General features: G+C 41.0%; 2 protein-coding genes across 8 annotated transcripts in view; one reads left to right on the forward strand and one right to left on the reverse strand.

Annotated features, from left to right (window-relative positions):
* Nucleotides 1-4,275, forward strand: part of LOC121581219 (myomegalin) — an 88,933-nt gene extending 84,658 nt beyond the window's left edge. For 5 of the 6 annotated variants that reach the window (XM_041896683.2, XM_041896677.2, XM_041896681.2 and 2 more), the window contains one exon: nt 2,123-4,275. In XM_041896683.2, the coding sequence (XP_041752617.1) occupies nt 2,123-2,262 (140 nt within the window). In that variant the 3' untranslated portion in view covers nt 2,263-4,275. The remainder of the gene's footprint in view (nt 1-2,122) is intronic. The other variant, XM_041896682.2, reaches the window with a different exon arrangement.
* A 1,867-nt stretch (nt 4,276-6,142) lies between these two features.
* LOC121581220 (5'-AMP-activated protein kinase subunit beta-2) lies at nt 6,143-17,136 on the reverse strand. 2 transcript variants are annotated; one of them, XM_041896684.2, is made up of 9 exons: nt 17,022-17,136; nt 15,872-15,986; nt 12,146-12,335; nt 11,698-11,849; nt 11,459-11,552; nt 9,177-9,291; nt 8,342-8,475; nt 8,118-8,186; nt 6,143-7,957 (listed from the first exon to the last, which is right to left on the reverse strand). In XM_041896684.2, exons 3-9 carry the CDS (start codon nt 12,302-12,304, stop codon nt 7,880-7,882), a joined length of 801 nt encoding a protein of 266 aa, XP_041752618.1. In that variant the 5' UTR covers nt 12,305-12,335; nt 15,872-15,986; nt 17,022-17,136; the 3' UTR covers nt 6,143-7,879. The 2 variants fall into 2 exon arrangements, with proteins under 2 accessions (XP_041752618.1, XP_041752619.1); XM_041896685.2 differs by lacking the exons at nt 15,872-15,986; nt 17,022-17,136 and adding an exon at nt 12,416-12,482.
* Between the last annotated feature and the right edge of the window lie 6,867 nt (nt 17,137-24,003).

Genomic DNA, 24,003 nt, shown 5'->3' on the forward strand with positions numbered 1-24,003 from the left:
CGCAATATGCAACAATTTCAAATATTTTACTGAGTTACAGACCCTAATCTATGGATTTCACATGACTGGGATTTCACATGACTGGGAATACAGATATGCATCTGTTGGTCAAAGATACAAAAGGTAGGGGTGTGGATCAGAAAACCAGTCAGTATCTGGTGTGACCAGCATTTGCCTCATGCAGCGCGACACATCTCCTTCGCATAGAGTTGATCAGTCTGTTGATTGTGGCCTGTAGAATGTTGTCCCACTCCTCTTCAAAGATTGTGCGAAGTTGCTGGATATCAGCGGTAACTGGAACACACTGTCGTACACGTTGATCCAGAGCATCCCAAACATGCTCAATGGGTGACATGTCTGGTGAGTATGAAGGCCATGGAAGAACTGGGACATTTTCAGCTTCCAGGAATTGTGTACAGATCCTTGCGACTTTGGGGCCGTGCATTATCATGCTGAAACATGCGTGATGGCGGCGGATGAATGGAACGAAAATGGGCCACAGGATCTCGTAAAGGGTATCTCTGTGCATTAGTGGAGGCTGCTGAGAGGAGGACGGCTCATAATAATGGCTGGAATGGAGCAAATGGAATGGCATCGAACAAATGGAAACCATGTGTTTGTTGTATTTGATACCATTCCACCTATTCCGCTCCAGCCATTATCACGAGCCCGTCCTCCCCAATTAAGGTGCCGAACTGCAGTTAGGTCAAGAACCTGGTGAGGACGACGAGCACACAGATGAGCTTCCCTGAGACGGTTTCTGAGAGTTTGTGCAGAAATTCTTCGGTTGTGCAAACCCACAGTTTCATCAGCTGTCCAAGTGGTTGGTCTCAGACGATCCAGCAGGTGAAGTGTGGAGGTCCTGGGCTTGCATGGTTACACATGGTCTGCGGTTGTGAGGCCGGTTGGACGTACTGACAAATTCTCTAAAACGACGTTGGAGGCGGCTTATGGTAGAGAAATTAACGTTAAATTATCTGGCAACAGCTCTGGTGGACATTCCTAAAGTCATCCTGCCAATTGCACGCTCCGTCAAAACATGAGACATCTGTGGCATTGTGTTTTGTGACAAAACTGCACATTTTAGAATGGCCTTTTATTGTCCCCAGCACAAGGTGCATCTGTGTAATGATCATGCTGTTTAATCAGCTTCTTGATATGCCACACCTGTCAGGTGGAAGGATTATATTGGCAAAGGAGAAATGCTCACTAACAGGGATGTAAACAAAGTTGTGCACAACATTTGAGAGAAATAAGCTTTTTGTGGGTATGGAACATTTCTGGGATCTTTTATGTGTTTATATTTTTGTTCAGTGTACTAAGGCTGTGTTTACACAGGCAGCCCAATTCTAAAGTTTTTTTCACTCATTTGTCTTTTGACCAATTACATCAGCTCTGAAAAAGATCTGATGTGAAAAGATCTGATGTGATTGGTCAAAAAAACAATTAGTGCAAAAAAGATCAGAATTGGGCTGTCTGTGTAAACACAGCCTAAGTGATCCACTATTGGGACCACCCACTATGATGATATTTCTGTACTATTGCAGATGTAAATATATACATAGTTTCCATTCTCTGAAGGCAATCATTAAAATACTAGAAAGTAGTTCTCTCCCAAGGACACACACACACAAGTATAGCCTGATAGCCTTTAAAAAGACTAACTGCTGTCCTTCATCAAAAGAGTCATGGCATCAATTGACAGCAGGGGGTGTGATTGGCTGAAAGCCAGGGCAGGCTGAAGCTTTTTAAGACTTTTACCGGCAGTTACACTTAATACATGTTACTTACTGAGGGAAGGTTTTTAGATAACAATATACATGCTGCAACTATCACTCACTCAATGGCATTTTCAGCTTCTCTTCATCTGCAAGCGCTTAAACTATTGTTGTGGTTTCATGCTAACAAAGCAAAAACATATTTCAAATATTCCATTAACCTTTAACCGCAACAAATCTTTGGAGTACTTGCGGAATAACCTAACCTTTGCACACTCTACTCTTCATTGCAGTGTGAAGTTGTAACAATTTTTCATAAACTTTTTGGTTGTGGCATCCTCATCTGGGTATGTAACAGGAGTGTACCAGTGAATCATCTATTTTTTCCCTCTACTCCCTCTTAGCTGAAGTCCGAAGTCCCGCCAATGAACGGCCTACTGATTGGAGTTTCTTGAAGCCTGGTGACGCCCCAGCAAAGTCCAATCAGCGTCCGGGAACCAGGAAGCGCAGCAGCCAGTGCCTGTTTCAGGTGCTGACCTGTTAAAGAACCAGCCAGCCCAACACCACGACCTCTGACCTCACCGCCAGAACAGCCACAACACCTCCTCTGCCTCACCTTTCACCCCATCCACCTCTCCGCCTAGTCTATAGCATCGAACGTCAATCCTCAGAGCACTCCATCCATCTTTCTTTCTTTCTCCACCATTTCTCTCCTGCCGGCAATTCTTGCCCAAGACTCCTGCCTCCTGCACCTCAAGCCTTACCTGAACTCTTCCTCCTTTAGTGTGCATTCCTCTACCCTCGTTTGACTGTTCTTCATCCATCCCTTTCTTTTCGCCCACCTCCACCCATCCCTGTTCTTCTGTTGGTGTCTTTTAGCTCCAGAGACTGTTGGTTCAGTCTGATGTTTGTCTTTTGAGTGTGAAGAAGGTGGTTTGAAATGTGCCTCTGATGGTAACAGTAATGTGTGTCCTTGACTGCAGTAGAAGGAGTAGGATGAAGCTGCCTCTAGAGACTGATCTAAGGTCAGATTTGCCTTTTCCTTATTGGTTAAGTTAATGGAATATGGGGAAGTAAGCTGATCCTAGATCTGTGGCTAAGGGAAGCTTCTACCCGGAGCATAGAAAGAGCGTGCTCCTCTGCCTGGTAGCTTTTGGACGGGATAAGTGTCAATGCATGTGAACTCAAGGCTTGAGAAAGGAAATGTATACAAACGTATACACACAAAGTACAGTACACACACATACATTCACAGACATACATGATCAATCAATTTATTTTCAAACAAATCTTCAACTTCGATTGCCACTGAAATGCAAGCTTTCTTCTTGTGGCATTTCATCAACGAGGACTTTCTTTGCAAATACAATGCAAAAAATACAATGACATCCACAATCTAGCATATGTCAATCTGCTGGAATCACAGTGGAGGAATGTATAGGTGTAACACTTCTAGGTAATTGTGTGCCATATTTATCTGTGGAGGATGATGCCTGTGAATGGTCTCTGCCATTAGCCAAGTGTTCTGGATAGCAGAACAAAGGCCCCGTTCCATTTCAATCACTAACCCCTTCCCTTAGCACCTACCTCATCAGTGTTCACAGATCTGAATGGACCAGATAGGTGAAAGCAATATGGTTATGGCTCCACCTAGCCCTCCGATGATCTAACACTGAAGAGGTAAGGGCGAAAGTAGGAGCTGAAATGGGCCGAGGCCGAACACGCGTATTCAAGCTCCTCTTTAGGAGTCCTCAGACGAGCAAGTGCAATAATGACGTTGTTTATTGAATGATCATGGCGCACCAGCTATTTTGCTTTTTGCCTGACACTGAAACTTAAGCATTTAGCCACTCTTGATAAGGTGAAAAAGATTGTCAGTACAATATTATATTACTTACTATCCTGAATACTACTGACTGAAATAAAATGTAGTTTTTATGCAGTGTTGATGCATCAGAGGTTTGAAAAGGAACAATCTAAACCTTTGTTCGTGGAACAGAGTATCACCAATACTTGCCAAAGTTTGAACTTTGAACTCTTCGTGTACTTGTTTGCCATACCTATGCGAATGACATAGCCTATTGTAAGCATGATGTGACTCTATAGGAAGACATCAGCCTAGTATATGAGACCACCTATGACAATATGATGGAGATATCATTTTAGTGGCTGCTCTTTGAGAGCCATTTGAAGCAGAGAGACGGTAACCGTCAGATGATAAGTTCACTTTAGTTGGACATGTGCTTTATTAACGAGCATATCGTCATTAATGGGCCAAACCTTTCAAAAAGAGAATCTTTCACACTAGGCTACTACTGCTATGTGAATTACAAAAATCTAAATTGTGCTCCTGTGAGAGATGTACCACGAAACCAGAGAATATTATTCTGGATTGTTAAATTTCCATTGGACTTCTTTTTTGTCTCAGTTTAGATCATCATTGCATTCCCATGGTGTTATTGGCAACATATTCCTTATTCTCCTAGCTGTTCCAAACTTTGGCAGGCTACTGGTGGGACCGATGTTCTAGATTTCACAATAGGTGAAGATGTCACACCCAAAGGTGTTTCTTCCTACGCTGCTTTTGATTGTTTTGTGTGTTCTAGCTGTACATTTAGCCCTTTCCACGCTGTAAATGACTCGTTTTTCACTGTATTCTGTTGACCTTTTTGTGTGTGGATAATCATGTCAGACTTTTGCTCTATATGCAAATGTTGAATTGCTGGGTAGCTGTGCAATAGCTATACACTATGTCAGCTTTATTTTGATGTTAAACATCATTGTATTAAGAATAGTTTTGCTTCCTTGAGTGTTTTCTTTTCTGCTTTTTATTGTAAATTAGATTTTTTTGATTATGCCAGATTGTAATAAGATAGTCACATATGTTATGAAATCTTAAATATATGCCTTTTCTTAGGATTTAACGGAAACCAAGCAGTAGTATTGCTTACACACCCACCTAATATTAAGCTTTGGATAGATAATGTTGCTTTGCTTGCCTTTAAAATTTACTCGCAACACTTACTTGGAGTTACTAGCACTTGGTGTCTATCCTATATAGATATATATCACAATAGATCTGCCAACAAGGTCTTGTTTGCACTCCACTCAATTGAAAATCCCTAGAGGTAAATTGCCAAACATTCTAAGATAAAACCCCATGCTGTGTGGTTCATTTGGAAAATAAGGATTTGATGAGAAGATTATGAGAACGATTAAGATAAATGAATATTTTATACCAAAGCAGAAACACAAACCATAGATGTATAGGATTGAGTCAGATTGGATCAGAGTAGAACAGTACATTGCCAGAAAGCGTGAACAATGCCATTTTACTGTGCGTTGTGTAGAAAGGAATCAAACAGCAGTATTTAGCTGTGTCTAGTAGTACTTAATTATGTAAATAACGCTATGTGATTGAAATCAAAGAGCAGCTTGGTTTGTAAGGTTCTGTGTGTGATGATGAAGCTAACTAGGATGCCGACACAGAGCTTGACTATGGGCTCTGTCTCTGAAGATGGTCACTGTGTGGGTGTTGTGTTGCCACAGTGTTATATCACAGAGGGCTTTTGGGGTTCAAAAAATAATAAAACAGTACCAAAAAAAAACTTTGTCACAACTTTTGATGTTATAGGTGTGTCTGTATAGAGCAAGGGGAATGTACAAAAATCTCCCCGTTTACTGATTATCTTGATGCTTTTTCTATTTAAGATTTTCTATAGCCTAGGCCAGATAGAATATAGTCAGTCACTCACGTCAAACATTAGGTAAAGACACTTCTTAGGCACGACTGATACTTTAGGGTCAACATGTCTTCCCTTTTTATTTGCAAACAGCTGAAACAACCTTCTACAGTACTTGGCTTACACAATGATGCTGCAAAGCATTCAGAAAAACTAACATGTAAGCTAACAGTTTTAAAATTCAAGTTTTGTTTTTTGCCTAATAAAGTTATAGAATATCATATATTGTATACTGAGTGTACAAAACATTAGGAACACCTGCTCTTTCCCTGACAGACTGACCAGGTGAAATCTATGATCCCTTATTGATGTCACCTGTTAAATCCCCTTCAATCAGTGTAGGTGATGGGGAGGAGACAGGTTAAAGAAGGATTTTTAAGCCTTGAGACAATTGAGACATGGATTGCATGTGTGCCATTCAGAGGGTGAATGGGCCATACAAAATATTTAAGTAGCTTTGAACGGGGTATGGTAGTAGGTGCCAGGCGCACCGGTTTTAGTGTGTCAAGAACTGCAAAGCTGCTGGGTTTTTCACTCACAACAGTTTCCCGTGTGTATCAAGAATGGTCCACCACCCAACGGACATCCAGCCAACTTGACACAACTGTGGGATGCATTGGACTCAACATGGGCCAGCATCCCTGTGGAACGCTTGACACCTTGTAGAGTTCATGCCCTGACGAATTGAGGGTGAGGGCAAAAGGGGGTGCAACTCAATATTAGGAAGGTGTTCCTAATGTTTTGTACACTGTGTATAGTCTCAGAGTGAGATATGGCTTTCAGTCAAAGTTTCTTAACTCAGTTTCTTCAAATAAAATCTCTCATATATCATTATATATTATCTGTATTCTCTTTGGAGTATATTACCTACATATCAGCCCACATTGACTATTGGTATCACAAGCAACAGGTACATTACTCTTACAAAGTACAAATATGAAATGGCTTATGGTCAAAAATGTGAAGTTAGATTCACAGAATTCTCAAATGTAACAATCTTCATGAAAGTAAATTACCCTTTTTCACATTGTTAAGAAATCAACATTGGCCATTTTTCACTTTACTGAATAACATTTTCGAATCTTGATTGAAATCCATAATAAGACCACACTTGTGAGATCCACCACATATTCCATAATAAACGGTTCATACTAGACATTCAATTCATGCACAACATTCAAGACAAACCATTATTTGGGAGTTTAAGCTATAAATATGGCACACAGAAATAGATTCCTATTGGATAAATAGAAAATAGGCTAGAGAGATACACGTAGCATAGCCATTGCTGTATCTAGGCCTATAAAATGCAGCTTGGACACTGAGGTCCAATATAAAGCTACTGTACAATATTTGTCCGTATATATCTGCATAGTTAAAAGCTTATGTCAACAGTCCTGCTCAAAGCATTTGTTGGAGACACATGGGTGGGTAACTAAAGTGCTTGCAGCATTGTGTCATAAAGGCAATAGCAGAACTAAGCACAGGTTTACAGCCACGACCCAACATTCCACAACTAGAACCCAGAGTTAATATTTTCTAGTTAACGAGGACTCTTTACAGTAGTTTAAATGGATTTTCACATTTTAAAATTGTCAATCATATCCCACTGGGCACAGACGTAATTTCATTGAAATGATGTGGAAACAACGTTGATTCAACCAGTATGTGCCCAGTGGGTGGGCTTAAATGGGATATACTATATAATGTCCATTGTTTGTTACACTTTAACTGAATTACAACTCAGTTCAATGTACAGCCTATCCAATTGCATATCATGATTAGATTAGTGGTCATCGTCCCATTGGGATCAAACAAGGAATACCCTGCATGAACCTCCAATTCCTCCAGTCACTGTCCAACTACAGCAATAATAGACAAAGAATGGGAGTGCAGGATAATCCAAGTCAGCAACCTTCAACGGCCCTCTTTCCGTGTTCATATCCTTTAAAAGCTCATTTAATAAAACAATCTTGATTATATGCATTTCCAAGTCCCATCAGCAGACTTTTCTTCAAACCTTCATGTTTGTAATGGAACCAAATGTCCTTTCTACACACCCGCATGCAAAGAATCTAAGTGCTACACACAAACACACAGTGGTTTCCTTCTCAGTCCCTTTTCTTATCGCCGTCAAACTGTGGATGCAAAGTATTTTCATTTGTGAGGGTCACAGGCTGAGACTCAAATGACACCCTACTCCCCATAGAATGCATTACTTTGAGCCCTTTGTGGAGCCCTGTAGGTCACTGTACAAGGAAAAGGGTGTCCTTTGAGATTTGCCCCCAGTCTCAGCCACAGGCCCCCAGCTCATCAGTAAACTGTTAGTTTAGTGCAATCTCAGCTACACATGATGGTTAAACCCAGTACAGTTTTAACATGCTGCCCTCTATAGCACTGTGCACCTACACAGACAGGTTAGATGGGCTTGTATAGCAGAGATGTGACGTACTTCTTCTTATATCTGTGAGTCGCACTGAGCACCATCACTCCATCCTGAGGGAGGGGAAAGGGAGTAAGTGTGTGAGACAGACAGACAGATAGATAATGTAAAGTAATACATTACTAATGCTATGTTATGGAAGGGACTGTTACTCAATCCATAAGTATTGCAGTAAGAAGTGGGATGGGGGCTGTTGATGCCCTCCTACAGTACCTTTATTGAGAGAGCATAAAGGTGGTTGAGCATCACGTGGTTGGGTTCAGGCAGCAAGGCTGGGTCGCACTGTAGGAGAGGGAGAGACAGAAGACGAATCAGCAATCAAGAAGTTTCCAAATGTTTATTTACATCACGGCGATGGGAGAGAGAAAGAGAAGAACAGCGAGAGGGACGGCGAGAGAGATAGGAAGAGATGGAGACTGAGGAAGAAAGACATTTACAGAGATGTTGGTGTCCTTGTTGAGGATGACTTGGAGGAGGTGTGGGGGGAGGATGGGCGGGGCTTTGAAGCGTTCCTCAGGCCTGAACATGTACTGCTCCTGTCCATATGGCCCTGGAGGGGAGCTGGACAGATCTAAGGACAGACAATAACAGCATGCATTTCATATACTCTCAAAGGGTGACACTGATTTCTTGTGTTTTGACCAACTTACATAACTTATCCTAAACACCTGCTCATGATTATTCTACAAAGGGTTGATCAAAACAAGCATTGTGATTGGTTGAGACGTGTTCTAAGCCATACTAAAAAACCTGTTTAGCACGGGTAAGCCTATTACACAAAAATGAGAATCTTGTTTCTGTTCAATCTGAGAAATCCCTGCTCATCCACTGTCCCATCAGCCCTGCCAGCCAATTCATGAATTTGATCTCCACTGTAAAAAGGCATCTAGACATTATTTCCCCTTGCTTCTAGCCTAACATTTGGTTTGCAACAACGGGGGGGTTGTAGAAACATTTCTGTCTGTCTCTTGACATTTGCAACATAGTTTCAATCTTAAAATACGATCTCCACTGTCCTATTGAGAATTAACGTGTCAGGACGAGACTGACATATTTTCTCAGCCAGTCGAAATCAGGAATCAGCATAATTGTTATGGATATATGCAAAGAAATGTCAATAGATAAACATGTCAAACGAAATGAAATGCAGCTATTTTGCTGTTATTCTAGCTGCACGGTTTGACATGATTGTGTTAGCCTTGGCACATCTTGGGCAGTCGGATGCTATGCTTAATCCAAAAGGGACAACGGAGGATTAGAGAGCCTACTGACCTGAGGTGTCAGTGGACTCCAGAGAGTCCACCTGCAGCGCATCAAACACCTCAAAGTCTGACTGCTTCACCTCGATCAGGTTGTTGATGGTGCCCAACTGGCTGGTCACCACTGGCTGCAGGAGGGAGTGTTATAGCAGGGTTAACCAGGGGTTCTAAAGAGTTAATGACAAAGACAGTATGGCTGGATCGCCAAAACACATGACTGCAAATGGCAAAACAAATATGTTATACAGATATGTTATTAAATATTTATACATTCAGGTTGGGCCTAAAAAATGTCTGGGTTGCGTCTCAAAAATGACATGGAAGTAAGTCAAGTCACTGACTTTATTCTGCTATCCCTGTCAGGTTTTTGTACTGTGTGTATATGTAATTCAGTTGGTAGAGCATGGCACTTGTAACACCATGGTAGTGGGTTCAATTCCCGGGACCACCCATACGTAAAACGTATGCACTTGACTAAGTCACTTTGGATAAAATGGCTAAATGGCATACAAGTACAGTGCATTCGGGAAGTATTCAGACACCTTGAATATTTTCACATTTTGTTACGTTACAAGCTTATTCTAAAAAAATATATATATATTTTTTTATTATCCCTCATCAATCTACACACAATACCCCATAATGACAAAGCAAAAACTGTTTTTTAGAAATTTTTGCAAATGTATAAAAAAAAAAACTGAAATATCACATTTACATAAGTATTCAGACCCTTTACTCAGTACTTTGTTGAAGCACCTTTGGCAGTGATTACAGCCTTTAGTCTTCTTGGGTATAACGCTACAAGATTGGCACACCTGTATCTGGGGAGTTTCTCCCATTCTTCCCTGCAGATCCTCTCAAGCTCTGTCAAGTTGGATGGGGAGCGTCGCTGCACAGCTATTTTCAGGTCTCTCCAGAGATGTTCGATCGGGTTCAACATTTACATTTACATTTTAGTCAATTTGTTTTCATACCCCTTGTGGGAATCGAACCCACAACCCTGGCGTTGCAAACACCATGCTCTATCAACTGAGCTACATCCCTGCCGGCCATTCCCTCTCCTACCCTGGACGACACTGGGCCAATTGCGCGCCGCCCCATGGGTCTCCCGGTCGCGGCCGGCTACGACAGAGCCTGGATTCGAACCAAGATCTCTAGTGGCACAGCTAGCACTGCGATGCAGTGCCTTAGACCACTGCGCCACTCAGGAGACTCATGTCCAGGCTCTGGCTGGGCCACTCAAGGACATTCAGAGACTTGTTCTGAAGCCACTCCTGCGTTGTCTGGGCTGTGTGCTTAGGGTCGTTGTCCTGTTGGAAGGTGAACCTTCACCCCAATCTGAGGTCCTAAGCGCTCTGGAGCAGGTTTTCATCAAGGATCTCTCTGTACTTTTCTCTGTTTATCTTTCCCTCGATCCAGACTAGTCTCCAAGTCCCTGCCGCTGAAAAACATCCCCACAGCATGATGCTGCCACCACCATGCTTCACCGTAGGGATGGTGTCAGGTTTCCTCCAGACGTGAGGCTTGGCATTCAGGCCAAAGAATCTTGTTTCTTATGGTCTGGGAATCCTTTAGGTGCCTTTTGGCAAACTCCAAGTGGGCTGTCATGTGCCTTTTACTGAGGAGTGGCTTCCGTCTGGCCACTCTACAATAAAGGCCTGATTGGTGACGTGCTGCAGAGATGGTTGTCTTTCTGGAAGGTTCTCCCATCTCCACAGAGGAATTCTGGAGCTCTGTCAGAGTGACCATCGGGTTCTTGGTCACCTCCCTGATCAAGGCCCTTCTCCCCCGATTGCTCAGTTTGGCCGGGCAGCCAGCTCTAGGAAGAGACTTGGTGGTTCCAAACTTCTTCCATTTAAGAATGATGGAGAACACTTTGTTCTTGGGGACCTTCAATGCTGCAGACATTTTTTGGTACCCTTCCCCAGATCTGTGCCTCGACACAATCCTGTCTCTGAGCTCTACGGACAATTCCTTTGACCTCATAGCTTGGTTAATGCTCTGACATCAACTGTGGGACCCTATATAGACAGGTGTGTGCCTTTCCAAATCATGTCCAATCAATTGAATTTACCACAGGTGGACTCCAATCAAGTTGTAGAAACATCTCAAGGATGATCAATGGAAACAGGATGCATCTGAGCTCAAGGCTGTAAAGTAAAAAATGTGGAAAATGTCTAGGGGTCTGAATACTTTCCGAATGCACTGTATATCAATTTCTTTACTAGAAAATAAAATCAACCAATCAATCAATCTAGTAGTCTACTTTAGGCCAGAGCCCTATGTAGGGTTTACCTCTGAGGGGTCATGGACCCACTGTCCATCCACAAAGAACTTGTACTGGTGCTCTCCCTCTGGCAAGTCCAGGATCGCTACAAAGTCATTGTGGCTTGGGGGGGGAGGAATCTTGTTAATGTACTATTAACTGTGTCAAAATGTTGTCACTAATAAAAGGTAATATATGAGCAATACACAGTGTGCAGGCCTTTTTGGTAAGCCAGGGCCAGTGCCTCTCCTCCCCACCCCTCTTCTACCTTTTATTGAGGGGGATCTTGTTGCCCCAGTTGTTGAAGGAGCCAGCGATGTAGACCTCCTTCCCTCCTCCGGCCCAGCGGATGACTGTAGGTCTGGACTGAGGCCCCGTCTTCACCAAGTCATCCAGATCAGGCTCCTCCTTGTCTGACGCCTGAGGGGAGAATCAGCTGAAATCACAATGTGGGAATGACAGGGTCTAGGTGTTCTTAGCTCTGGTCCATGGCGTTGACAAGCAGCCTGGACCAGAGCTAAGGTGGCCTCATCTCCTTCACCTGGGCTGGACATTTCCCCCCACCTACATCTGTTTCCACACTCCTAAAACAAATTACATCCAACTGGTTTCATTACAACTTTTTGATGGGTTAGTGTAAAGGTTGGAGGCTACTGTGAGGGTCTTCACAGCCCTCCAGAAAATAAATCCTATGTTCCAGTGCAGTGCTGAGGTACCTTGGAGGACCCCAGTCCATGTGTGTTGAAGATGTTAGGATCGTCGGTGCTGTCCACCATCTTGCTGGGCTCATGGTCTTTGTCGCTGCCTCTGCTGTCTGATCGATGGGCCTTGGCGCCATGGCGGTCGCCGGACATCCGGTCACCTGTGTTACCCATGATCCTTCACTCAGTCTCCAGCCAGGACAAGCTGAAAGAAAACATACACAGTCATGTCATCATCATCACCACCATCTTATAAACAAGACATAGCTTGCCACCCACACCAACCTCTGTGTATTTCTTTCATATTTCATAGTAGGGTCGTTCCGTGTCATTTCAGCACGATATGACACCCACCATCGCAGATTGTTCTGAAATTATTTCTGTAGTTAGAAACAGATAAGATAAGCATTCCGGAAACATTATTTTGTTTAAATATAATTTGATCTCTGAGAAATTAAGCTAAAAGATTGCACCCAAATTGTCCATTTAAATTGATAGGTTTCATATAATATTCAATAATTATAGTACCCAACATCCGATTTGGACCATTTTCATATACAAATAATCTATATGTAACATCATTGAGTTACACAATCAATGTTTAGATACTTTAGGATGATTTGGACATGAAGTGTGAAAATGCTAATATAGGTACCATGGAATTGCATTGGATTTGTGACACAATGTTAAAAGGTTAGCATTTGAAAGAGTGGCCAGAAACAAAACCAAAGCATGGATTGCGGTCATACCTGGTCCATAGACTGCTTACAGGGTGAACTATCCTTTTAACAAAAATAAAATCACCTAATAGCAAGAACATCACCATCTAGTGGTCAGAACCTGGTAATATCAGGATGTAGGATGGGACATAAACCCAACAACTTTAATGACTAAATTCTCAGAACAAGTGAAAAAAACATCACAAAATTCACTGAGAATACATTATATAGGATGAAGAAACAATACTCTGAGCAGCAGCTCCATACTACTTGTCAGACATAGAGAACTGATACTGTATACTCATTGTTGGGGTAGGATTGCCGTGGGGTGTGGCGGTTCCGTGGGTGGCTTTTGACAATTTCTTTGGATTCCTCATGTCTAACTCATAAAAGTTTGGTCCAAATCTGATATTTAGTACTATGTTTATTGAATATTACATGAATCCTAGAATTAAAAAATGGCCAATTTGGGTGCAATCAATTAGCTTAATTTCTCAGAGATCAAATTATATTTCAACAAAATTATGTTGCAGGAATGCTAAGCTTATATGTTTTTCTAACAACAGAAACGATTTCACAACAATCTGAGATGGTGGGTGTCGAAATCCACTTTCTTGTGCTTTTTGAGGTGGAACAACCCGTTAGATAAGGTCAACAACAAAAGAAATACAAAAGAAAACATAGGATGCTTGATGTAGGCCTAGACCTCTTGAACTGAAGTGGAAGAGGCTGAGAGACCAAATAAGGGGACTGAATGTTTAAAGTGCCAGTGCAGGCAAAAATATGATTTTCCTGTGCTTCATATATATTCCCACACTATGAGGTTGGAATAACACTGTGAAATTGCGAAAATTATGATAATGCCATTTTAGTGTAAGTGCTGTTTGAAAAGACAGCCTGAAACTCCATCCCTGTTTTGTTGGGATGGAGTTTTGGCCTGCCTGGTTTTGGCCTACCTGGTAATTAACAGACCAATAAGAAAGAGAGTTCCACTTCCAAACCTCTCTGCCAATAACGGCTATTTTTCAGTTTTACCCTCCCCACTCAGACCACTCCCAGACAGTCTATGCTAAATTCTTGCTTGAGAAATAGCTCTTTGCGAAGAAGCTATTTTTGTTTTAAATTAAAATGGTAAAAAATAAACAATCTCAGTAAAGGATGGATCAAAATGTACAGAATGGTTACCTGAAGGAAAATGTAATTTGTAATTGATTAAATTTCCATATTTCTCAGTGTTTTAGAATTAGTTGCTTATTAGGCTATATATCGATGTGTGCCTGATGCCACTCTTCAGATGTGATTCTCCGCTGGGCGCGCAATATCAAGTGGCTATTAGTGTAGGCTATTTAGTGTGGTCTCAATCAAATGATCCATAGCCTATAGGCTACGAAGTGCATGCTCGGAGAAGCACAGAGCAAAGTTATATTTTATTGATTAAGCTATTCACTTTCTGTACAATAGAAGATGTTTAAACCCAGACAGCTTTTAGGTAAACACTTGTGACCTTCTCTCGTTGGGTTAAGCCACGGAAGAAGAGTAGCCACTAGCCAGTAGTTAAAGCTTACATTTTTCTGCATCAGTAGGCCTACTCTGTCTGGGGTGGAAAGGTAGGCCTAACTTTTGAAAGTACCATGCTCAGATTCTCAGATTTAATTATTTGCAAACAGGGACAGTTTCGTTCCAAACAAGACACACTGATTTGTCCTTGGATAAATATGATAATATGAACACATAGGCCTATCTCTCTGTCCATTCTTATCCTGTAATTTCGGTAATTTGTGTGGTATTAAAAAAAGATTCCGCTAATATGTAAAATTACGTATTTCTCGGACATGCAAATACGATGATAGATTCATGCAATGCTTTTACTATAAAGGAGATCTTTCCACCCCTACGCTTGTCCACGGTGGTCTGCGAACCCACAACCTTCTGGCCCACAGCCCTATCAAAATCCCTTCCTTGCCATTTAATGCTTACAGAACGAAGAACAGTTTCTAAAACTGCATATCTAATCTAATATCTGTCCAAGAAGTGAGGGTGAACATGTTCTCAGCTATCCACTTTATGTTTTAATTATTATTGTGGGTATAGGGGAAGGTCACTTATAAATAGCGTTCACTCCCTAAGGTACTTAAAAGGTGCAATACGCAGAAATCGCTCCACTATTTCCTGGTTGCTAAAATGCTAATAGTTCGCATAATTTCAGTTTAGATGGTACAATGATAGAGAATCATTGTACCATCTAAACTGCTGTGAAATAGATTTTCAATTACCCAAAATATTGTATTTTCAGCTTTTTGATGCTGGTGTAAAAAAACGAAAATAAAATACACAAAAACTAAATTAAAGAATGGAAGCATAGAAATAGCACACTTAGAACAGATCTACCACTTCTTAGACTTGCTTTCAATTGAATGACAATGATCTAACTCACATTTTAATGTGAATTTGGTCGGGTCGCCCAAAAAGTGACATATTACAGCTTTAATTGTGACACAGAAATTATTTGATATCGAGATAAAAAAAAATGTGCCTTGTCATTTGGGCTGCCCTGGCTGTCATTTGCATAACTAGCTAGCTAGCTATACAGAATAGCCAGAAAATCTGCGATCAATCAATGTGTAAAATATGTCATATTGGTAACATAGCTGAATTTTGACTGTCCTTAGCTAGCTTACTGTACAGCCGATTTAGCTAGCTAACGTTAGTTGCTACATAAATTGAAGCGCTCTGCTCGGCCCACCAGCTGGCTAGCCACTTCTGACAATCAACAAGTCGGTCTTGGATTTGCTGCTCCACAATCACGAAGAAACAAACTTGAACGACCAAGCAATCTGTCATGATTATAGTCTAGAGATCTGATTAAAATGCTCCCTGATCGCAGCAGGGAATATTCTTAGCTGGCTCAACACCTATCGTGAGCTAGATTATACTTAGGGTGTGAAATGCTAACAAGTGACATTATGATAACATCACGACACCACATTTTAATCAATCGATTCTGTATGTGGCAGTTACTCACCAAATGACACGATTTGAAGTTTGATTACCACTGGGTCCTCTTCTTCAACTTTGACAACATCAACATTCTTCTTCACAATGCGTATCACCAACTACGGATACCCCACCAGGAAAAACTATACAGACATTGGGACAAATAGAGAAACCCGTTTTAGCTAAAGTAGGCATATCACCTCAATACAAAAAGTATTAGGCTAGTTGATTTGTAGCCAGCCACCATTACTGTTTAGATATGCCTATATCTGAAATCATTACGGACACGAGTGCTTCTTTGTTGGAGGTAGCCCTGTTAAAAAATAACAGGTAGCATTGGTCTCTAGTGGCGCATTCAAAACAACTCCGAACTCGGCAATCTCTGATTTACAACTTCAGTACGTTCAAGACAACTGCGAACTCGGAAAAAAACGAGCTCAGACTGGGAAAAATAGTTTTGAATGGTCATCCAACTCGGAATTCCAATTCAGAAACTCAGGCATCTTTCTCTGACCTGAAAATCACTGATTCAACCCCCCCCGGAGTTCGCAGTTTACCGGTTTAACAGACACAATCACTATCACCATGCAATTCGTAGGCTATTAATTTCTGTGGAGATGTCTTATGGTTAAAAGCAGGGCTTGAATTGAGGGGGTATGTGTGGATATAGGCCTAACCTTTGTTATAGAGACAGGCAAAAAGCATATGCTACCCCTTGTTTGCTGAGCCTTAGAAAAAACAGTCCAGATTATATAGTGATCTAGGCTATAACAATGATTAACTCCACGATTATTTCCGCCTAGTCTACTAGCCTATCGAAGATCTTGCTCAGCCTCATCATTGTAAAATTGTGTTTTATTAAATGCTCCGCAATTTAGAATATTTGTGGTAGGCTATGCCTTCTGCAAAATACGAAAAAGATACAATCGGTATCGGTCTATTCATAGACCAAAGAGTTTAACAGATGTATACTTTTTTATTCAGGAGAATCGCATTGAATCAGGCTATTCATTTCTGTGCTGTTGCGTTCTTATGCATAACCTTAGCCTAAACGGAAGCGAAAACACCCCAGCCGGTTTTGATCACAAACCCTGAACATTTTAGCTGTTTGTCATTGATTTAGCCCACAATCGCCTACAGATTTGATGCCCCCCCACACACACAATAATGTTACTTACCTTACAGATCACAAAGTCAGCTAATTTCCACTCCGTTCATATGCAAATACAGTTGATTCATACACTGGCTTGTCTGGCTAGCGTGTTTTCATTTTAAACTTGCCTTCCCTTATCTACACTGAAATAATATTATTTCAGTAGTCCTCTATTATGTTTACAAAAAAATATCATAGCTCAATAGTACACCCTTGTGGTTGAATATATACCTATTGTAGATCCTAGGATACAACAATGAATAATGTTGAACTAAGAAATACCATCAAGGGATACGTTACAATTTGAATGAACACCTGGTGAAAACCAATCTGCCAATATTTAAGATTTAAATATATATATTTTTGGTACATGTGTGTCAATTTACTTTCACATATTTTTTGTACACTCCCATGGCAATCATAGACTGAAATACTGAATTCTGGTGTGTGGAATAGAGAGGAGGTGGGTGCTGTGTGGATGGGAGCTCCTGCCTGTAGCTTATTCTCAACAGGCAGCCAGTCTCGGAAGAGGGAGTCCAGGCACTGCTGCTCTCTTTGTTCTGAGTGTTTGCAGTGCTAGTGTTTTTAGCTAATCTGTGTATCTCACATTATGTGCCCAGTATAATAGAGCAAGAAAACGTTCTTAGCAGATAATGACAACATGACAATAACAGTAGCTGTAGACGATGTAATGAAAAGTTGGAGGGTGGTTGGTAATGGAGGACAGGAGCAGAGTAAAGGGAACAGGGTAGGAGACAGACGTAAACAAGCAAACACACACAGGTTACAGGTTGATCAGGCATATAAAAATACAGTTATTGAATTTAAATGTTTGATTAGACATGCAATAATGTTAATGGCAGACAGAAAAGAAAGGATACCTGTCTGTAATTTATTATGTCAGTGGGGTTGATGAGGGAGGTAAGGGATGGTCCCTGGAAAAGATGAGAGATGAGTTGTGAGAGAAACTCCAGGGTGGTGTCATGACCACTGGAGTCATACACCTTAACAGTACTACCTACGTGGAAGCGGAGGTTACTTAACGTGACCCAGTGGTTAGCCTTGAGATTGACTATTTGGAGAAACCCCTGGGCCAGTGTTGGTACTGCTGACAGTATGGTGATGCCGCCCACCACGATGAGGCAAATGCAAATAGTTATAAGATGTTTATATTCAACTTAACAGATGGTGACCCCAGCTAGGAGCGAAAGAGCAGAAAGGTTTCCCAGGTCTCGCCTTCCTTTTGTCCTTCTTCCGAGCCAAGTCATTCGCCCGGATGTCGAAGCACTTGGTCCCCTTGATTCTCCTCCGGTGGCTCTCCTTCTGTTTCTCCTGCACCTTGACCATGTTCAGTCTCACCTTGATTGACAATATAAATAAATGCAATTATATTTCATATTATTACAAATCTTACATATCTCTTGGAGGGCCAGAAAATAAATTAACAGCAGTCAATAATTTTTACCTGGTCAAAAACCTTCACATCCTTCTCAGCCCATGCCTGAAGGTGGTCCTCGAAGGCATTCTGAACTGGTTCGACAACTTCCACCACATCAGGTGGCGTTTCAGTGATCTCAAAGTACATTATACAAAAATAGCAATAGACAAACAACACTAAGTCAATCACACATTTTTTATACTACAGTATATGCAATAATTGTATATACAATTGCATTGTTTACCTCAGTAAACAGCTGCGGCTCCCATCCATACAGCAGGCGATAGGGTGAGTACTCTGGAGGCCTGGACGCTGCTGTTGTGTGCAAATATAATAGGCCCTTTTCACGTGACGTCAGACAACTTCCGTTCTGCCGCGATGCAGGTTATGTTTACATCCGGTGTCGCTTAGGAACGCTTAGCTAGTAGCACATCATTATGGAGTTCACCCAGTCCCTTTCACATCTGCCACCAATACGACTTAACGACGTAGAACGACTTGCTGACAAGTGGTCCCTTACTTCAAGATCGAAGCTTGATAAAGGCTACAAGTTCTTCGTTGAAGGTTACCTGTTTGATTATGAAGGTACGTGTTTATCTTTATTTAGCTTAAATTAGCCCTATGCTAGCGAAGGTTATGAGCTGACGAGTTTCTGTTTTGCAGCCTCTTTTTAATATTACTGCTGTTTGTATCGACCGTAAGATAAGAGTCAGTAATGTATTAATGGCTAATGCTGCGCCCTTTCTCCCAATCACTGTATTGAAACAGTCTCAAGTGTAGTTAACGGTGAGGTGACAGTGAGAGGGCGATGTTACAGGTCCATGAAGAAAAATGAGGAGGCTCATCGGCTTCAGGTTTCTCAGATAAACAGTTCTCTAACATTATGATAAGATAGGTTAAGATAGATAAGTTTTCTTTTTGTTGTGTTTTGCTGCGGTTGCAGATTTAATAAGAATGATTCCACAATGTTCCACTGTGGATCAGTTTGTTTCTCAGTCTGAGCTCTGATTTTGTATCATTAAACTTAATACACAACGAAATTCTAACAAACCGATGTGGGTTGTTGACGGCAATAAAGACTGGGAAAGATTCTGTGATAACTCAAAATGTTCAAATTTTCGATAAGTGTTGGCACTACTTGTCAAAGGTTTCAGAACAGCCAATTTTTCTTAATTAAAAAAAGAAATTGGGTTTTGAAAATTGTGTACAGTAGTTTATAATGAAACGCAGAAAAAATGTTTTGTAAGTACAGCACTAATTGTTATGTCTCTATGAACAGGTTACACTAGACTCTGCAGAGGTTCCTGTGGTACTCAATCACATGTCATGTTCCTGCTCTGCTGGGAAAGCACTATGTAATCACATAGTAGCACTTCTTTTTCAAAGTGCTCACTATGTTACCATGGGCTTTAAGACAGTGCCATTGCCTCTGTCATGCACCAGCGCACTGCAGACCTGGCACCGGCCTAGGACACAGGTCAGACATTATTTGTTACACTGATGCAGAACTTTGCAGTTTGTATTGACTTTTGACAATGTATTGTTCATCATTATTATATCACAGGGAATTGTACCAGAGGCCACCAATGATATGGCGGTGTGTAAACCAGCGGCTAAGAAAAAAACAAGTGTCAGAGCTGGTGTGAAGTGCACACTGTACCGAGCCTATGATGGTGAGTCTGAATGAGCCCCCGCCTGTACTAGAGCACAAAGACTTTAGTGCATTTCTAAAATAATACAAACATAAAAGTGATTATTATTTGTTACTTTTTATATAGACTTTCAGTGGATATTTTTTTATTTGTATTAGAAGCATGTACGAGACTGGATGAGTGTGGTTGTCTTTTTTAGTGAAAAAGATAAGGTGGCATTTAATGAAATCTAAACTTGACATATCTCACTTTCATGCCAGGGCCTATTCCGGATCCTCACGTCATGGCCAGTGCTGAGAAACTGAAAGACATCCGTCCACAACCAGGGATTTGCAAATTGCTGCACGGGCTTGAGGGCCTTAATTTGGTGGACTCTAAATTTGGCCCTGTGCCATTTGGGTCTGTGCTTTCTTACCAGTGCCCTCTAGAATTAAGTAGAGATATTATTAAACACCCTGGTGCCAGTGAGTTTCCTCAGTTGCCTATTGAAGGTTACAACTTTAAATTTCCCATTGATTTTGAGCCCAACTACATACAACAATGTCATTTGGACAGCCTGATTGTGTCAGAGGAGATGTCTGCTGCTATTGAAGCAGAAACAAGAATGCAGTCAGAATGCCAGCTGTGGAGCCAGGTACGCAAACCCCGACTGACAGCCAGCAGATTCCGTGAAATATGCCATGTTCGTGGGGAGTTGTCTGCCAAGGCTTTGGCAACCCGCATTCTGAGAGGAACTCCTCAGACAGCTGCTATGAGAAGAGGGTTGGATCTGGAACCTGAGATACTGAGGCAATATTCTGATTTTTGTGATGTCTCTCTGAAACAATGCGGGGTCATCATCCACCCTGATTCACCTCACCTTGCAGCCAGCCCGGATGCTAAAGTCTTCTGCCCAACAGAAGCACCACCATTTGGTCTTGCTGAGGTTAAGAGTTGCGATGTTGAAAATGTTACCCAAGTTAAACACCTGATCACAGTTAAAGGCCAGGCCTGCCTTAAGAAGAGCCACAAATACTACTATCAGGTTCAAGGCCAACTCGCCTTAAGCGGACTTCAGTGGTGTGACTTCATTACAGATACCCGCACTGACTTCACAGTTGAGAGAATCTTTAGGGATGAGGAGATTATCCACTCAATGCGACAGAAGCTTGATCATTTCTATTATAACATCTACATGGATGTCTTCTTAAGTTATAAAACATAAGGCAGAATTTTATGTGTAAATAGTGTTAAGGTAAATGTGGAAGGTGAACCTTTGACATTTTTTTCTTTAACTGCAAATTAACTTGTCATATACTGTATATCTCCTATGTACTGAAACACACATTTTGAAAAGGATTGTGATGTAAATGTCGACATGTTTTTCTTTAACTGCAAATGAACTTAATTGTGTTATATACTGTATATCTATGTATTGAAATACAAATTTTGAAAAGGATTGCGATGTTGTAAATGCTCTTACCAAAATCAAAAAGGATTGGAAGCAGTTGCTTGCAAACATATATTTAATAGTTCCATCAGTGCCATGACACATAAGCACATAACATGGTTAATAGTTGGATATTTTTACAATATATCACATTAGGTTCATTAATAGCTATGAAAAAGTTATTACCCTTAACAAAAACATACAGTATAACATTAGATCAATTAAATCACCAACAAAGTTAATTCATATTTACATTTTTTTGTACATACAATACAGTAATATAAAAGTACTTCTATTTACAGCCCATCTAGCTTACTCAGGAAATATACAACTTCCAGTTGACAAAAACATCAGACTGGTTTGTCTCCTTTAATGTCAAGAGGTCCCTGATAGTTCGACATGAGGCAGCAGATGGCCCACAGCTGATTCACTGAACCCACTGTGGAAAGAGGAACAAGCCCATCCCAGATATGGTACTCCTTCACCCTCCGTATGGCCCTCTCGACTAAAATCCTCAGCCGGGCGATGGCCTGGGTCTTAAGAGTGTCCTCCCTGCTGAGCTGAGGAGATTTTTACGGGAAGATACGGGAATTTCTGTTTGTTGTTTGAACAAAATGGTACACTGCAATAGCATCTTCTCGAAGATTGTGCCATGCTTCGGTGTTGGATGGGATACTGTTGCGATACAGACACCGGGAGAAAAGAAACAGCTAAATTAACATTCAGCTTTGACCAGGAATCAATATTTATCTAGCTATCATGCACAACAGTATTTGAATAGGTGAGTTACTATACATTCATGAATAAACTAACTGCCTAACAAAGGGTTAGATAGCTAGCTAAGTAAACTTGTTACATTACAGCCAGGCAGCAATGTAACGCTACCTTTTAACGTTATCGGTATCTGGTACTAAGTTGTTGTTAGCTAACGTTAGCCCACTTTTAAGTAACTAAGGCAGTGAACAATTATGAATTAACAATAACGTTAGCAAGTTACAAACCATTGCATATACGTAAACATTATTACTCTTAACTTTACTAATTTAACTTAAACGTACCTCAGAAGAGAAGTCTCAGGTTACGGGCGAACGGAAGTGAAGTTAACCTGCTACGCGGAAAGGCGGAAGTTAGATGACGTCATCGTGAAAAGGGCCTATTACCTTCAGGTTGTCCTCCCACCATTCCTGGTACCGGTCAAGGGACTTGCCCATGGCAGTCTTGAGGGTCTGGTTGGTCCGTTCATGCAAAACTGGAGTCATCATACATCTACACATTATATATATATATATATATATTTATATATATAAAACTCACTGTACCATCAGTGTCAATTTCGAAAAAACTATACATTACTGGAGGCCTATGCGAAACAATGCTACAACCATTACATTATTAACCACTAACATGTAAGCTAACATTGACTGAAACCAACTAGCCTAGAGCTAACTAACGTTAGCGCTTAGCCAAGCTAAATTTGGTTAGCATCAAGCTAGCGAACTGTTAAACGCTATTTTCGTACAAATACTAACATATTTTATCGTGACATCACATTTTTACATATATTACCTAAACTAAACTGTGCCTTTGTTCATAGAAAATAAAACAAATAGGATCTAAAACGTTGTTGAAAAAAAGTACAAAAAGTTTGGACACCATCTTAATCCTTTCTCATGTAAACCATTAGCAACCTAGCCAACATCCATTACTTACAATAGGGAAAATACCAACCAGTTTTTCACTCAGTTAAAACTCCCTTCAAACATCACCAAACTCATGGACTATGTAGTTAACCATGTTACCTCAATATTTTGAGAGTCATATTGCACTTTTGTACACTACATACCTGAATTAATATGGTAAAATGATGAGATGGAGAAACGTTAGTTTTCAGTAGTAGGCATTCTCCAAGATTGAAGAAGAAACCTCCAAGATCTCACTAACGCACTCCTCGACTAACCGGTGCCCCCACACATTGACTCGGTACCGGTACCCCCTGTATATAGCCTCGCTATTGTTATTTTTACTGCTGCTCTTTAATTATTTGTAACTTTTATTTCGTATTATTTTATATTGTATTTTTTTGTGATCTTTTTTGGTATTCTTTCTTAAAACTGCATTGTTGGTTAAGGGCTTGTAAGTAAGCATTTCACTGTAAGGTCTACACCTGTTGTATTCGGCGCATCTGACAAAGACAATTTGATTTGATTTGCTCCCACATGCCTATAAGCTTGACACCTGTAACAACGTAATGTATTCGGCACAAAAGCTCATACAGGATAACTTATCTATCCTAACATCACTTTGTCAGGGAAAGAATCAACATCAAAACTCAAAAGAACAGACAATGACTCTTCTGTTTCACCAGTCATGCCACCCTGTCTGCATCGCACCAAACGACGAGCATGACAAACTCCTGGAATCTTCCCCTTCAGTTGGCCAGCTTTCACATTTACCGCTACCCCAGTAATCACTCCTTTCAATGGCGCCC

Source organism: Coregonus clupeaformis, chromosome 14 (genome assembly GCF_020615455.1).
Source record: "Coregonus clupeaformis isolate EN_2021a chromosome 14, ASM2061545v1, whole genome shotgun sequence".
Classification (NCBI taxonomy): domain Eukaryota; kingdom Metazoa; phylum Chordata; class Actinopteri; order Salmoniformes; family Salmonidae; genus Coregonus; species Coregonus clupeaformis.

Excerpts from the sequence above, each read along its gene's own strand:
- LOC121581220 (XM_041896684.2), bottom strand. The coding sequence starts at position 12,304 with ATGGGTAACACAGGTGACCGGATGTCCGGCGACCGCCATGGCGCCAAG. Across the intron at positions 8,476-9,176 it reads GGAGTCCACTGACACCTCAG|ATCTGTCCAGCTCCCCTCCA; the intron begins GTCAGTAGGCTC and ends GTCTGTCCTTAG. Across the intron at positions 7,958-8,117 it reads TTTATGCTCTCTCAATAAAG|GATGGAGTGATGGTGCTCAG; the intron begins GTACTGTAGGAG and ends CCCCTCCCTCAG.